Raw genomic sequence first — 13,536 nt, 5'->3', positions numbered from 1 at the left:
AGGCATGTTTTGCTTCTCAACTTGCCCGATTAAGGCTCTATTAACTCTCCTGATTATTTTTCCCCCTTTTAACAAGCAGCGGCGTCTGCCGCCGGAGTTCGGGTGTCGTTTCCCCCGGCGAGAAACACAGGACGTGCTCCGCGTTACGGAGCGGCGGCGGTGGGGAGCCGCGCGGTCTGGCTCCGGGTCCGGAGAACGGCCAGGCCGTCGGGCGAAGGCCTTGCAGGGCCGAAGGCAGCCGGGCTGGACGGACGGACGGATGGGCCGCGAGCGGGCCAGACAGACGCCTGGCGCGGGCAGCCGGGTGCCCGGCCGCGTCTCCCCCAGCGTCGGGATTAGCTGCCTAATGACGCTCTCTGTTTCCCATTAGGACTGTGTGCTCTGCTAACGCTTTGCAGTTCGGGAGCTGGAAATTTTCACTCTCTGCTAACGACTTGGGAAATGTAGCACCAAGCAGCAAGGAAAACAGGGCGCTCGGGGTGGAGGGGGGGGCCCTGGGAACCGCTCGCTGCCCAAACCGCCCCCCGCCGCCACCGGGCCGCGCCGGCTCCTTTTCCAACCCCGGCGTAAAATCTCCGGCGCAGAGATGAAAGGATGTACCATGATCCTCTGGTTTTTTTTTTTTTTTTTTTTTTGATTTTTTTTTAACAACGCAGAAAATAAAAGGGGAAGGGGGGGTTCTCAGAGGACCTGGAAAGAAAAAAAAAATCCCCCCAAACAAAACAACAACCAAAGAAAGCCCCCAGCCCTTTGTAAACATCCCCCCTGTGCCAAGGGAAGGGGGTGAAAAGCATTTCCTGATAACTCCATTAAAGAATGAGGCTGCATTAACATTCCAAGTACCTTGACAAGAGATGAAAGTAGGGAACTTGAGCTCAGCCTCTCCTTGCTCCAGATGTTATTATGGGCTCCCTGAAAGGTTTTTTTATTTCTTTTTTGCAAAGAGACAAAGATGTTGCCTACTTCAAAAGGTCCTAATTGATGCTAATGACTATCAGATAGAGGGGGGGAGCCCTTATTCCCCCCTGGAAAGGGGAAAGAGAGAGCGCATTTTACAATCCCCCCATAGAAAATGCCCCAACCCTTCAAACCGGGTTGCTGCCTTCGGGATTTTTGTCCTTTTCTGGCTGCCGCTTTCTCTCTTCCTTCGCTCCCCCTCCTCCTCCTCCTCGCCGTCCCCCTGCTCCTGGGCACCCTGCAGCTCTCCCTTGTTTGCCCATGAGAAATTTCGCACCTCGCCCCGGTCTGCGGTCCGCGGGGGGAGCCGGGCTGCACTTGCAGGCCGCTCAAGCCACAAGCCTCCCCAGCGGGCGAGAGATGCGGCGGAAATTTCCCAAAACCCGCGGCGAGCACACGCGAAAACGCGAGCATTCGTAATCCGGGGCTTGAGTCATCCCCAAAGCGGGAAAGGGGGGGAGAAAAAAATGAATAAATCTCCTCGACCCGGCAGCATCCGTTCAGTCAGACCCTACCAGGGAAAGGAGAGGTCCCGGGGGAACATAGCGCTCGTTGGGGCAACAAGGCCTGCACCGCCAAGCTGAGGAGCCTGAAATCCTGAGCTCAGGGAAACAACTTTGGCCTAAAACACAGGTGCCGAGCACCGGCTTTAACTTCCACCCTCGTGCCAAGTTTTCACGGCCGTTTTTTCCCGTGATAACATAGGTGTGAACATCCTGGGGGGTTGCAAAAGGGCAATGGGGAACCTCCCTGCGTCAGGTGGCTCTTGGAAAGGGTAATTTGGCCCTCACCATCTTCCCAAGGTGGATCCCCACCAAATCCCAGGTGGCAAGGGAAACCAGGGCTTCATCTTTGCTGCAAAAGAAAAGGAGCGCGAGTTTTCTCCCTGGGGGATGACTTATGTGTGTCAGTTCATTCGTCATCAAGCCTAGAGGAGACGAGCACCATAGATCAATCTGCAGGAGCCGGGCCCACAGGGAACGCTTTCTCCGAGACGGTGGTTATTTTCCAGCCGAGCGCTTCTCAGGTTGGTCCGCCACGGGGCCACCAGAAGGGTGACAGCGCTCTGCACGGGGAGGTGGGCATGGACATGAGGACGGGAGAGCAGAAGTGTCGCCTCCGAGGAAGACGGGCCAAGCGCCAGCCTGCGGCGGAGGCGGCTGACGGCGACAGCAACGTCCTGCTGCCCCCGTCTTCTCTTCCCTGTCACCTTTCTCCAGCTCTTGTGCTCGGCAAACCTCCGGGGCCGTTGGCTCAGTTCTTCAGCGCAGCGGGAAACGCTTTCTGGGCGCTTTGCTTTCTGCAAGGGGCTGCGGGCAAAGCAGGGTGCTGCGAAGGGGAGAGGGTGCGTGGGCCAAGGCAGAGGGCAGCACCCCTCTGCCCCCAGCCCCAGACGGCCAATACACAGCCCGGCCCCGCTTCAGACACCCGCCCGGGCTCCTTTGTCAGGTTAATTTGGGGTAATGGCCTGCAAAGCACCTCAGCTCCATACAGGTCTCATTAGCACTTGATAATGTGGAGCATCCTGAAGAATTGCAGCTCTTCTCCACTCCCCGGGGCCCTGCGCCCAGCCGGCCAGGGGACATGGAGACATGAGACATGGAGACCTGGGACATGGGGACGTTGCTGCACTTGGGTTCCCCTTGTCACTGCATTGCTCCCAGCAGGGGGAAAGCACCTCTCTGCCCTGGGATTTCTGGAGTTTCCCTGATTTATCACCTGATTCATCTGGTTTGGAGTGGATGGAGATACCCCCACCTACGGCCTGGGAGGACGCCCTGTGGGTCACACGCGGGCCCTGAACAGAGGCGCCCTGTTCCCAAGCCTGCCAGCGGGTTGCAGTCACAGGTATTAAGAGCATCCCGAAACCATGCATTTAAAATTAATTGGGAATTATAAACAAACTAAGCATTGAGGCCACATGGGTACAGTCATGAGTGCCACCATCGGCCCTGCTGCTCCCTTCAATTATCTTTTTTTTCCCCCGACATTGTTCTCCCCTAACGAGGAGGCTAATGACCAAAGGATGGTTCATAAGTGGTTCCCAGACTCTCCTTGCCCAGGGCAAACACCGTCCACAATAGGATCACAAATTGTAGGGAGAAGCCCTGGCTGATCACATCAGAAACGGTGCAGGGATTTATCTCTCTGCCTTAACAATAACAGTATGTTCTTAATCGCCACTCCAAAGGGACACAGCTAGCAGGGGACCGGCCGGGCCTCATCATTAAAAGCTGGCAGCATCTTTGCCAGCGCTGCCGCTTTGTTCATCTTTCATTATTCCAGTGCCCCAGCCCCGTTAATTCCTCTCCATCTTATTAAATCAATAGGCACGGAGTGGGGGGAAGGATGGGGCAAAGCAAGGGTCGGATCCAGCCCCGGTCCCGGCAGGGGTGCGCTGACTTCCCGAGTGCCGGAGGGATTGGACCAGAGGAAAGTCAAGCCAACAGGGCAAGAGGGCTTATGCCTGACTCAAGTTCGGGCAATACTTGTGCAGAAAAATATGAATATCACACTGAGGGGCTGTTAAACGCTGCCTTTGACACCCAGGTCCTGCCCCGGGCAGACCATAGAAACAGGCTGTTGGGAGCTTCCTTCGATTGCTCGCGACGGCTTTTACTCTTTTTCCCCCTTATTTCCGCTCAGGCCAAGCAGCACGGAGCAGGCAGAGCCGCCCGCTGTGCTGGGGAAGCTTTACTTGATGTTTCAATCAGGAATTAAACAGCAAGGAGAAGGAGGGGGAAGGCTCCCGAACCGTTTAATGAGATTACACGAGGAGCCGGAGCCTGGAAACGCGCACGGCCGACCCCGCCGCCGCGCATCGAGCGGGGCTTTGCCTCGAGCCCCCGCCGCCGGCAGCGGGCTGCGGCGAGCCGCAATCCCGTTCGGGAACCTTCCCCGGAACGAGAGCGTTGAGGGGGGGATCAGCCATGAGAAACGGAGCCACGAGGCTGGAGACGAACAGGAAATGTTCCCGGGAAAGCCGTGGCGAAGCCGTACCGCCTGGGCTCCGTCCCGTTATCCCGTCTGCCATCTCCCCTGTCCCATCCCCTCCACCCCGCCGTCATCCATTTGCACCTATTCGTCTGTGCAGAGTCATCTCACTCATCCGCTGCTTATCCATGGAGCCGTCGGGCTCTTCATCTGGGCAAGTACGTCCGTCCGTCTGCCAGCCTACCTGTCCCCCAAGCATCTACCTGCTTATCTGGCTGCAGACACCAGGAGAGATTTGCTGGGAGAGAGGCTCAGCACGACATCTTTAGCAGATAATCTCATCCTCTTAATAAGACTACTTAAGTCTTGGTATTATCTAGCCAACACATTCTCTGCAGATGTGTTAAAAAAAAAATCAGTGTCTCTTCTCTAAGAGAGCTGCTGGGTACGTGGGATTGGGAAGGGGCTGGTGGGGCTTTGGGATGAGCAGCTGGGCACCATGCTCCGAGATTGGCTTTATGTCCTCCATCACTCACCAGGAGGGATTTTTGAGCCCAGGCTGCGTTTCCCACCTCTTTCCTGTCATGCCCAAACCAGCAGAAGTTCGGCATGGTGTAAAACACCCCGGCTGAATTCGGCTTTTCTGGAAACCATCACGTTCGTAGAGCTGGGTGCTGGGCTCTTATCGTTCCCATTTGAGCAGTGATGGGTGGCTTTGTCCTGTAGATATGCTCCCTCCCCACCCCGAGGAGCTGGCAAACAAATTAATCAGCCTGTAAGAGGCCAGCAGGGCTTGGCCTTCCCCCCCTCTGGCACCCTGCTGCCCAGCGGCAGGCAGGAGACAGGATCCAGGTATCCTGGATCCCCTCATTCTTCCCTGGACCACGACCCCCCCCCCCAAGGAACATCAGGCAGGAGGAGAAAAACCTCCTGGCTCCCGGTCAAAGCCAAATCACGGACACAGTTAACCCCAGCCTGTATAAAAGTCACTTTTTGAAACACTCAGGTCAAGCCCTGCAGTGTTAACAAAAGACATTTCGCCGCCGACACCGTCCGCATCTGTGTCGGAGTCAGGCTGAGCACGGGCATCACTCGCAGCACGGGTGGGAAGCCGCGAGACAACTCGGCGCTGCGGCCCGGCACCGCGGGCAAGGTCCAATCCTGCGGCCAGCTCACGGAGGATTAACCCTGTCCTGAGAACAACTTAACTCCCTCAATCAGCTCGGCCCCTGGCCGGGCGGTATTCAAACACCCCGCGGAAGCCCCGTTGTCTCCAGGCCGATTGCAATAAACCTGCCGGCACGGCAGATTAGCGGGCTAAACCCACCGGCGCGCCCTCGGCTTGCAGCGGACGTGTGAAGACGCTTGCACAGTTTGGGCTCTTTGAGACGCGCCAGCTAATCCCGGCTCCGAACACAGCCGTAACCAAAGGGCAGCTTCCGTCACATCATCCCCTTCTCCTCGCTTCCTCCCCCCTCCCGCCATCACGGGAATAAATTCCCTAATCCCGTGGAGGAGGACCGGCCATCGCTTTACGCTGCCCTCGGAGCCCAGCTCTTTGGCTGCCTTCAGGTGCCCAGGCCCCAGCGAGGGGGGCAGGTGCTGGTGCAGAAGATGCCCTAGGTGGGTTTGGTTTGGCTGCAGGTTGCGCGGTGGGGGACGCAGCCCACTGGAGATCCTGAGGGCGGCATCACCAGGGCTTTAGCATCCCTTATTGCTGCTGGAAGGACCAAAATTCTGTAAGGACCTGGCCTCTGTGAGGCTCCTGACCTGTTTTAGGGCAAGAGGAGGTATCTGAGCACCCAACGCCTTTGGGATGAGCGTGACTAAGGGGATTTTTGGGTGTGGTGGCCCCAGGTCTCACTGCATATTTGAAGTCCTGTTCAGCAACAACTTAGCCCCTCTCCCTCAAGCTCCTCCTCGAGCTTCAGGGCTTGCTCTGGGGAGCAAACCCCTATTAAATGCTTGCTGCCACTGTCTGCAGTTGTTCTGCCTGGATTTTAAAGCTCAGTGCACTTCTATCAAATGTCAAAAAGTAAGAGGTGTTCTCCCATCCTCAGGTTTCCTGCCTCAAGGCAGCATCCTGGCATCCTTTGGGGACTGTCCCTGGAAAGTGGGATTGAAATTCGAGCAAAACTGTGCCCTCGGCTCCCTCCCAGCTCTGCCAGTGACTTGTGTCAGGAAAGTCACATCCCTCCTCCCCCTTCCCCTGCAAAGACAAGGTCTGACAAGTCTCAGGTCTCGGGGCAGGATTTGGACGTGCAAAGGCTGCCAGCAGGCAGACACCTCCCTTCCCTGGGAAAGGATGAACCAACCCAGGCAAGCCCAACTTCAGCCATCAGCCATCCAGGGAGAGCTCATCTCTGCAGCCTGTTCTCTGGCTTTAGAGCAAGTGTTCCCAGGGATAAAAAAAAAAAAAAAAACTTCCAAAGCCGCAGTGTTTCCACTATTTTACCAGCTTCCCAGTCTGAGGAGATTACTCCTATGCACCAAGAACCCAGCTTGCTGTCTATTTTAAACCAAAAGGAAAGGAGTTGGACAAAGTTAAGTTAGTGAGGTTTGGGGGGGGGAGGGGGAGTGAAGTCATGTAAGTGAATTACTTGAGTGACATTAACAGCTACATTTCAGATTGCTTGTGGAGGGAAAAGGTGGCTATGATGGCTTAATACATAGATAGGGGTGCAGGAGCCTTTGGCTTGCAGTTTCAAGCTGCTAAATGCTCAGGGAAGCATCAAGAGTTAGTTCATGCCCCACAGAAGAATCGGGGCAGGCAAGACAAGCAGGAAGGACAACATTTGCTCTGAAGTCTCTCTCTAAACAAAGAGTAGCATAAATAATTTATTTTCGCACTGCAAAAATAATTGCTGCCCCATATATATTACATATACTCATTGCCAGCTATGATATATTAATATAATACATATGGGAAATGTGGCCCAAAGAAACAGTTCAGCAGCTCGTTGCAACAGTCTGTCCAGGGGGCTGTGCAATTGCTGTCTCCAAGCAAGGGGATGGCGTGGTGCCTTCCCGACTGTCCTCTGTCAGGAAGTCCCCATCTTCCTCACCATGGTGGCTCTGTGAGTCTGGGCTCCTCTGTGGGGTGGCCAAGCCCATTTTGGCTAGTTTGGCTTGTTGCTGTTCCAGGCTTTGTTTTCTCCACTTGATCCTCCGGTTTTGGAACCAGACTTTCACCTGAGGAAGAGGCAAAGTTTGACTTTTAAGATCAACTTCTCCATAGGGCCCATGATCTGTTAAACCTCAGTGGCTCAGGCCAAGGCTAGACACTAAAAACCCCTTAATTACACTCAGCCCCAGAGATGTTCCCCCAGCTGATCAGGAGGACAGATATCCCCTGCCATGCCCCAGCCCCTCCCACACACATCCCTAATGCAGGGGCCCAATCCTGCTCCAGCTGAAATTAAATCCTGGCTTAATTTTGGGCTTTTCGATTCTTTGCCTTCAGCAGTCAGCTGAAGTTTCAGTATTGCAGAGTACCAGGGGGTGCTCTCTGTCCCCAGGGGGATGAAAAACTCTATACAGTTGAACCCAGGGGCTGAATTCACTTTATTCTGGTGCCTGCCAGCAGCAGAGAAGATTCAGCATTAACTTGGGAACCAAGTTCAACCCCTTCAAGCAGCCCTGGCACTGCTGCTTCTGAGACGGTTTCCCCAATTGTGAGCCTTTTTATTTAAGGTATTTAAGAACAATTTAGAAGAAAATTTAGAGTATTTAGAGGAAACACACTTACAGAGGAATGACAATTACAATTTAAAGAAAAAGCCCATTTTCTGAGCACAGGTTGAAACAGGAGCCCAGCCCTGCACTGTGAATACTGATGTGATAAAAGGCAGCAAGTATCCCCCCCAGGAGAGCTTCACCTCTCCTGGGCCGTGTCCACGGACACAGCCAACGGGACAGGACTTGCTCTTCATATTTCTGTGGAGCAACACCTTGCCCTCCCTCCAGTCCCAGAGGGGAGAAAACCCAGCCCAGAGGCAAAGAGAGCTTGGTGGCCAGCAGCAACAGAGCCACTACCCAGCTCCAGACCCCTTCCCAGGTTCTCACTTTGGGCTTTTCTCCTCAAAACAAGGGGAGATAATGCCTGTTGCATATGCAGGATCAGGAACCCCCCAGCAGAAAGGAGGGACCTTTAGGGTGGCAGGAGACTGCAGGAGAGTGGCAGGACCTTACCTGCTCCTCGGTGAGGTGGAGGGCCGTGGCAAGTAGGCACCGCTCCGTGCCCACCATGTACTGCTGCCGGGCAAACTCCTTCTCCAGCCGGGCCAGCTGCTCGCTGGTGAAGATGGTCCGCACCCGTTTGGCTTTGCCCGCCTTGGCCTTGAAGATGGGGAAGCAGCACTTGGACAGCAGGTAGCCTGGAGAAGAGAGGAGAGGTGAGTCAAGAGGGACAAATGCACCTTAGGAGGAGGGTCCCCTACAGAAGAGTCGGGGGGGGGGTAGGGGGAAGGTCTCCTCCTTTGGAGAGCTCCTGGGGGATGGGGGGGGGAGGAAGATCCCCTCTGGGAGGAGGAGGACTCTCTTTGGAGAAGACCCCATTTGGAAGGGTCCCCGTGGCAGGTCCCCATGGAGCATCCCCCTCTCAGGGGAAGCAGCATGAGGGTCCCCATGGAGGGTCCCCCTCTGGGGAGGCAGCAGGAAGGTCCCCACAGAGGGTCCCCATGGAGGGTCCCCCTCTGGGGAGGCGGCAGGAAGGTCCCCACAGAGGGTCCCCATGGAGGGTCCCCCTCTGGGGAGGCGGCAGGAAGGTCCCCACAGAGGGTCCCCATGGAGGGTCCCCCTCGGGGGAGGTGGCAGGAAGGTCCCCACAGAGGGTCCCCATGGAGGGTCCCCCTCTGGGGAGGCGGCAGGAAGGTCCCCACAGAGGGTCCCCATGGAGGGTCCCCCTCGGGGGAGGCGGCAGGAAGGTCCCTCGTGGACGGGTCCTCCGAGAAGGATCCAAATGGAGGATCTCCCGCCACCCCCCAGGAGGCGGCAAGAGATCCTTGTGGAGGGTCCCCCGCGGAAGATGCTCACACAGGGCCCCTCCCTGAGGAGAAAGCAGGAGCATCCCCACGGCGGGGGCCCCCCAGGAGCGTGTCCCCCACGGCGGGGGCCCCCCAGGACCGTGTCCCCCCCCCCCCGGCCCCGCCATTCGGCGGCCCGGCCGTACCGCTGCCGCCCAGGCGGGCGGGCCAGGCGGGCGGCCCGCAGCAGGCGGCGCAGAGCGGCGGCGGCGGCGGGAGCGGGGCGGGCGGCGGCGGCGAGGCGCGGCCCAGCAGCGCCGCGATGGTGAAGGCCCGGCCGGGCGGCGGCGGCGGCGGGCGCGGGGCCGGCATGGCGGCGGGAGCTGCTCGGGGGGCGCCGCCGCCGCCCGCCCGCCTTTATAGCCCGCCGCGGGGAGGGTCCCGCCGCCGCCGCGGTGCCCCGAGGGGCGGGGAGCGGCGGCCCGGCCCGGCCCGGCCCCCCCCCGCCGCCGTGTGGCCCGGTCTCTGCGCGGGGCTGTCAGCGCGTCCCCCGCCGCTGCTGCGTCCCCTTCCCCTGCGGTGGCACGAACGGGCGCTGTGGGGCCGGCCGGCCCTCCCGGGACCCCCCACCCCACCCCGGCGAGCCCGGGAGGCCGCGGGGGCCGAGGGACGCGAGCGGGGACGCGGCCGGAGGCGGCGGCGGAGCCGGCGGTCGTCGCGCCGTGCCGTGCCGTGCCGTGCCGTGCCGTGCCGTGCCGTGCGCCCCCGGCAGGGCCGGGCTGATGGGATTCAGATGGTCGTTAGGTTTCGAGATTCCTAAAATTGTGCAGCTTTTCCTAACGAGCTGGGAAAAGTCACACCTCGGTCCCCGGCCCGGCGGGGGAGCGGGCCGCCGTCAAAAGCCTCCGCCGCGCTTTGCGGTTTTATTGGGGAGGAAATGGGACTGGGGGGGGGGGTGCGAGAGCCGGGGCCCGCATCTGCACGGCGTTTCGCCGCGCGGAGCCCGTCTGCCCCCCGCTTTGGCCGAGGTTTCGCTAGACCCCGGGGACGCCGCGTGCCCAGAGCAGAGCCCTGCCGCGGAAGCGGGGCCGAGGAAGCGGCCGCGGGGCTCGCCGGAGACCTGCCCCGCCGCCGAGGTGGGCGCGCGCGCGGCTCCTCCGCGGCCGCGCGGCCCCTCGGCGGTGGCACCGGGTGAAAGGGCCGCCCTCGCCACGCAGATTTGTCCTCAGTCGTTCTTAATCACGGTCTCGAAAGGGTCGGGATAAAAAGGCAGGAGGCCCCCGGCGGAGCGAGGTGGGCTTCAGCCTCGTTTCACGAGCTGCTACTTTCCCTTTTCTATTCCTTTTTCCCCCCCTTTCCCTCCTCCCCGGGTTGCTCTGCAAACATCCCCCTTGTCCCCCTCCCCCATGTCGTTCCGGTGCCCCCACAAAGGACTTAAACCCCTTCAGATGCTTGTGAAAGTGCCAGTTTGGAGCTTCCCCTGCCACATCCCCTCGACAAGGGCAAACACAGCCGTGTTTGGGCAGAGCCAAGTCAACACACAGGCGATGCAGGATCCGCTCCCCCCCCCCCACCCCGTTCAGCTCTGCCCTGAAGAGCTCGCACGGTGCCCTGGCTAAACCCCCCCACCCTGAAAATCATAGCGCTATGTTTGCGGTGCTGCAAGCATCCCCTGGGCTGCTGCTCCCGCCTGCATCTGTCTCTCCCGAAGGTGGAAGGTGGGTTTCCCAAATCCCACGGGTGTTTTTTTGGAAAACCAGCCCCCAGGCCTCACTTTCCTCCCCTTGCACTGGGAGTTGGGATATTCCCTGCTTCACCCAGCACTGACACGTTGGGGTTGATGCCGTTTCTGGAAAGGCTTCGGTGGGTGACATGAGACTGACACGAGGCGCTGGCATCCCTCCGTGCTTTGGGATGTCGAGGCAAAAGCCCTCAGGTTACAGCTGGGTATTCGTAGCCTTTCCCAGCAGCCTGGGGATCAGTGTCAGGAGCTGTACGGGGGTAGATAGGAGGAAATATCCTACCCTGGAGAGATGGAGACAGTTTGGGAGGGTGACAAGATGGGCAAGGGCTGACGCCGTGCAAGCACAGAGCGCGAGAAGCCGGCAAATTAGAGGCAAGTCGCTGCTGGCAAATTAAGTTCCGAATTTCACCAGCTGAGGATTCAAAATAGGAATGTGAGCAAGGATTTGAGACCTGGAAAACAGGGAATTTAGCAAACCCAGGGCGGAGGCTGCCTGATTTCAGGGTGCCTGCAGCCAGCATCCCAGGGGGGTGACCGCGTGCCAGTGCTCCTTGCTCCGCACCCTCTCCATGCCTTGGTTTCCCCAGCAGCCACGGCTGGAGAGCAAGCAACCTCGGTGGCATTGCCGGAGGCCAGCCTCAGGATGAGGCAAAAGAGCCCCAAGGAGGAAACAAAAAAAAAAAAAAGGAGAAAAAAAGGAGAAAAAAGGACAGCAAGTCGCAGGCAGGCAGGTCCCCTGTCCCCAAAACGCAGCCCCCGCCAGCCCCGATAGCTCTTGCTCCCAGGTGAAACCTGTGTTATTCCAGCAGCGCCGGGGGAGGAAAAGCTCCTGAGCTAATTAATAACAATGATGGTCATCAGGCCGCCCGGTCCGGCTGGGAAAGGGGCTGTCTGGGCACTTTGTGGATTGCCGGCTGCCCCGGGAAGCTCCGGATCCGTCCCCGGGGCTCCTCACTGCCTCCAAAGCGCTGGGAAAAGCAGGGAAGGCAAAGCAGGGAAGGCGTCTGGCTGCCGCTGCGGCACGGAGCGAGGGCCGGCTCTCAGTCCCGCGCCGAGCGCCTTTCTGCTCGCGTCCTCCGAGCAGCCCCGCTCCGGGGACAGGGGGGATTAGGAAAACTGCGGCTTGGACCCAATCCTCTGCATTTGCCGCTACTGTTTCACTTTTGCAAGGCCTGTTTGGTTTTTATTTGAATGCCAGGACTATCTGCACACTAACCGTCCGCTTCTTTCGCTGTTATTAAAGGTCTCCCCCCTGGATTCGGGATGCGGGATCAATCTCTCCCTTAAGCGTTTTAAGATATGCGGCTGCATTTCTCTGTTCGATAAATGCGACCCGGCGAAGGAGGCTCCGAGCGGGGCTTTCACGGACACAGCTCATCGCCACCGCCTCGTGGGTCAAAAGGCGGATTATTTTATAAGAAAAAAGGGGGGAAAAGCCCCTTCCTAAACCTGGAAAGTAACTCCTTGCCACGGGATCTCCAGGGGGTTAAGAGCTTTGCCGGCAGCCAGCTCATATTCCCCCCCCCCCCGAAAAAAATAAGGGGGGGGTCACTGCCGGCCGGTTGAGCTGCTCGCGTTGGCTCGAGAGCACGCAGCGGCGCTGGCATCAGGGCGGCGTGGGGCCGGCGGCGGCGTGGGGCCTATTCAGTCCCAGCCGGCTCATTAGCAGGCCGCCACTGTCGGCCTCACGGGGCTGTTAGGAAGGCTGAATTAGCGGCAATAAGTGCGTCAGGAGCTCGGGCCCATTAGAGCGGCAGGACCACCCAGGACGCCCCCCCCCCATCCGGCACAGGGGGGGGCCGCAGTGTCCCCGGGCTCCCGTGCGGCGACAGGGGGGTGCCGGGGACATCACCTCCTCTCGCCAGCCAGCCCCATCCGTGCTGGTTTGTTCCCGTTCCGTAACCGGGCTAATTTACCTCCTTTTCCTGATCCCAGCCGCGTTGCTTCCAGCAAAACATCCCATGTGTGCAGCTTCTAGGACTAATTCCCCAAGGGCTGAGGATCTCTGAGCCCTGGGGACCTGGGAGAATCCCTGTTAGTGGGCATCCCAGTTGGCAGGGATGCTGGTTAGAGAAACCCCAGTAAGAGGAATCCCAGCTAGCAAGCATCCCAGGTAGCAGGCATCTCAGTTAGTGGGAGTCTAGTTAGTGGCTCCAGTTTAGTAGGTCCTGGACAGTCGGTTCCTGTTCATGGACTCCAATTAGTGGGTCTCTGCTAGTGGATCCCAGTTAGAGGAGACCAGGTAGAAGGTCCCAGCTAGTGGGTCCTGGTTAGGGGGCTCACAGTTAGCAGATCGCTGTTAGTGGATCCCCACCAGTGAGTTCCCCATTAGCGAGCCCCTGTTAGCGGTTTCCCGTTAGCAGACACCTGTTAGCGGGCCCTCGTTAGCGGATCCTCATTAACGAGTCCACGTTAGCAGAACCCCGGTAGAAGGAGCTCCTTTAGCAGGGCCCCGTTAGTGGGTCCCCATCTGCAGAGCCCGGCGGGTGCTCCCCGTTCGCAGACCCCGTTGGGGGATATGCAGTAAGGGGGTCGCAGGAGCTGGGTCCCCGCGGGGCGCCCCGAGCCCGGCAGCGCCCTTCTCCCCATCGCCACTGGGGGCCGCTGCCGCCCGCCGCATCCCCCGGTCCCGCCGCATCCCCCGGTCCCGCCGTATCCCCCGGTCCTGCCGCATCCCCGCTCCCGCCGCATCCCCGCTCCCATCGCAGCCCCGCTCCCGCCGCGTCCCTGCTCCCATCGCAGCCCCTGATCCCGCTGCATCCCCTGGTCCTGTCACATCACCCGGTCCTGCTGCATTCCCCAGTCCGATCAAATCCCCAGTCCCGTCACATCCCCGGCCCTGTTGCATCCCCAGTCCCACCACATCCTTGGTCCCGTTGCATCCCCTGGTGCTATCGCATCCGCCGATCCTGCCGCAACCCTAGTCCCATTGCATCC

The 13,536-nt window shown here is 59.2% G+C and overlaps 1 protein-coding gene across 1 annotated transcript; it reads right to left on the bottom strand.

Moving 5' to 3' along the window:
- Positions 1 to 6,789: 6,789 nt before the first annotated feature.
- LOC134139976 (homeobox protein not2-like) lies at positions 6,790 to 9,227 on the bottom strand. Its single transcript, XM_062574786.1, has 3 exons — positions 9,062 to 9,227; positions 8,083 to 8,267; positions 6,790 to 7,083 (listed from the first exon to the last, which is right to left on the bottom strand). Exons 1-3 carry the CDS (start codon positions 9,225 to 9,227, stop codon positions 6,841 to 6,843), a joined length of 594 nt encoding a protein of 197 aa, XP_062430770.1. The 3' UTR covers positions 6,790 to 6,840.
- Between the last annotated feature and the right edge of the window lie 4,309 nt (positions 9,228 to 13,536).

Source organism: Rhea pennata, chromosome 4, assembly GCF_028389875.1.
Source record: "Rhea pennata isolate bPtePen1 chromosome 4, bPtePen1.pri, whole genome shotgun sequence".
In the NCBI taxonomy this organism is placed as follows: domain Eukaryota; kingdom Metazoa; phylum Chordata; class Aves; order Rheiformes; family Rheidae; genus Rhea; species Rhea pennata.
Note: the sequence above shows the minus strand (reverse complement) of the source record. Positions and strands in the feature narration are given on the sequence as shown.

What these genes read in the sequence shown, in the direction of transcription:
- LOC134139976 (XM_062574786.1), bottom strand. Translation starts at nt 9,227, where the DNA reads ATGCCGGCCCCGCGCCCGCCGCCGCCGCCGCCCGGCCGGGCCTTCACC. An exon ending in CGCCCGCCTGGGCGGCAGCG is followed by an intron (nt 8,268 to 9,061) that starts GTACGGCCGGGC and finishes TCTCTTCTCCAG; the next exon opens with GCTACCTGCTGTCCAAGTGC. An exon ending in TCCACCTCACCGAGGAGCAG is followed by an intron (nt 7,084 to 8,082) that starts GTAAGGTCCTGC and finishes CCTCTTCCTCAG; the next exon opens with GTGAAAGTCTGGTTCCAAAA.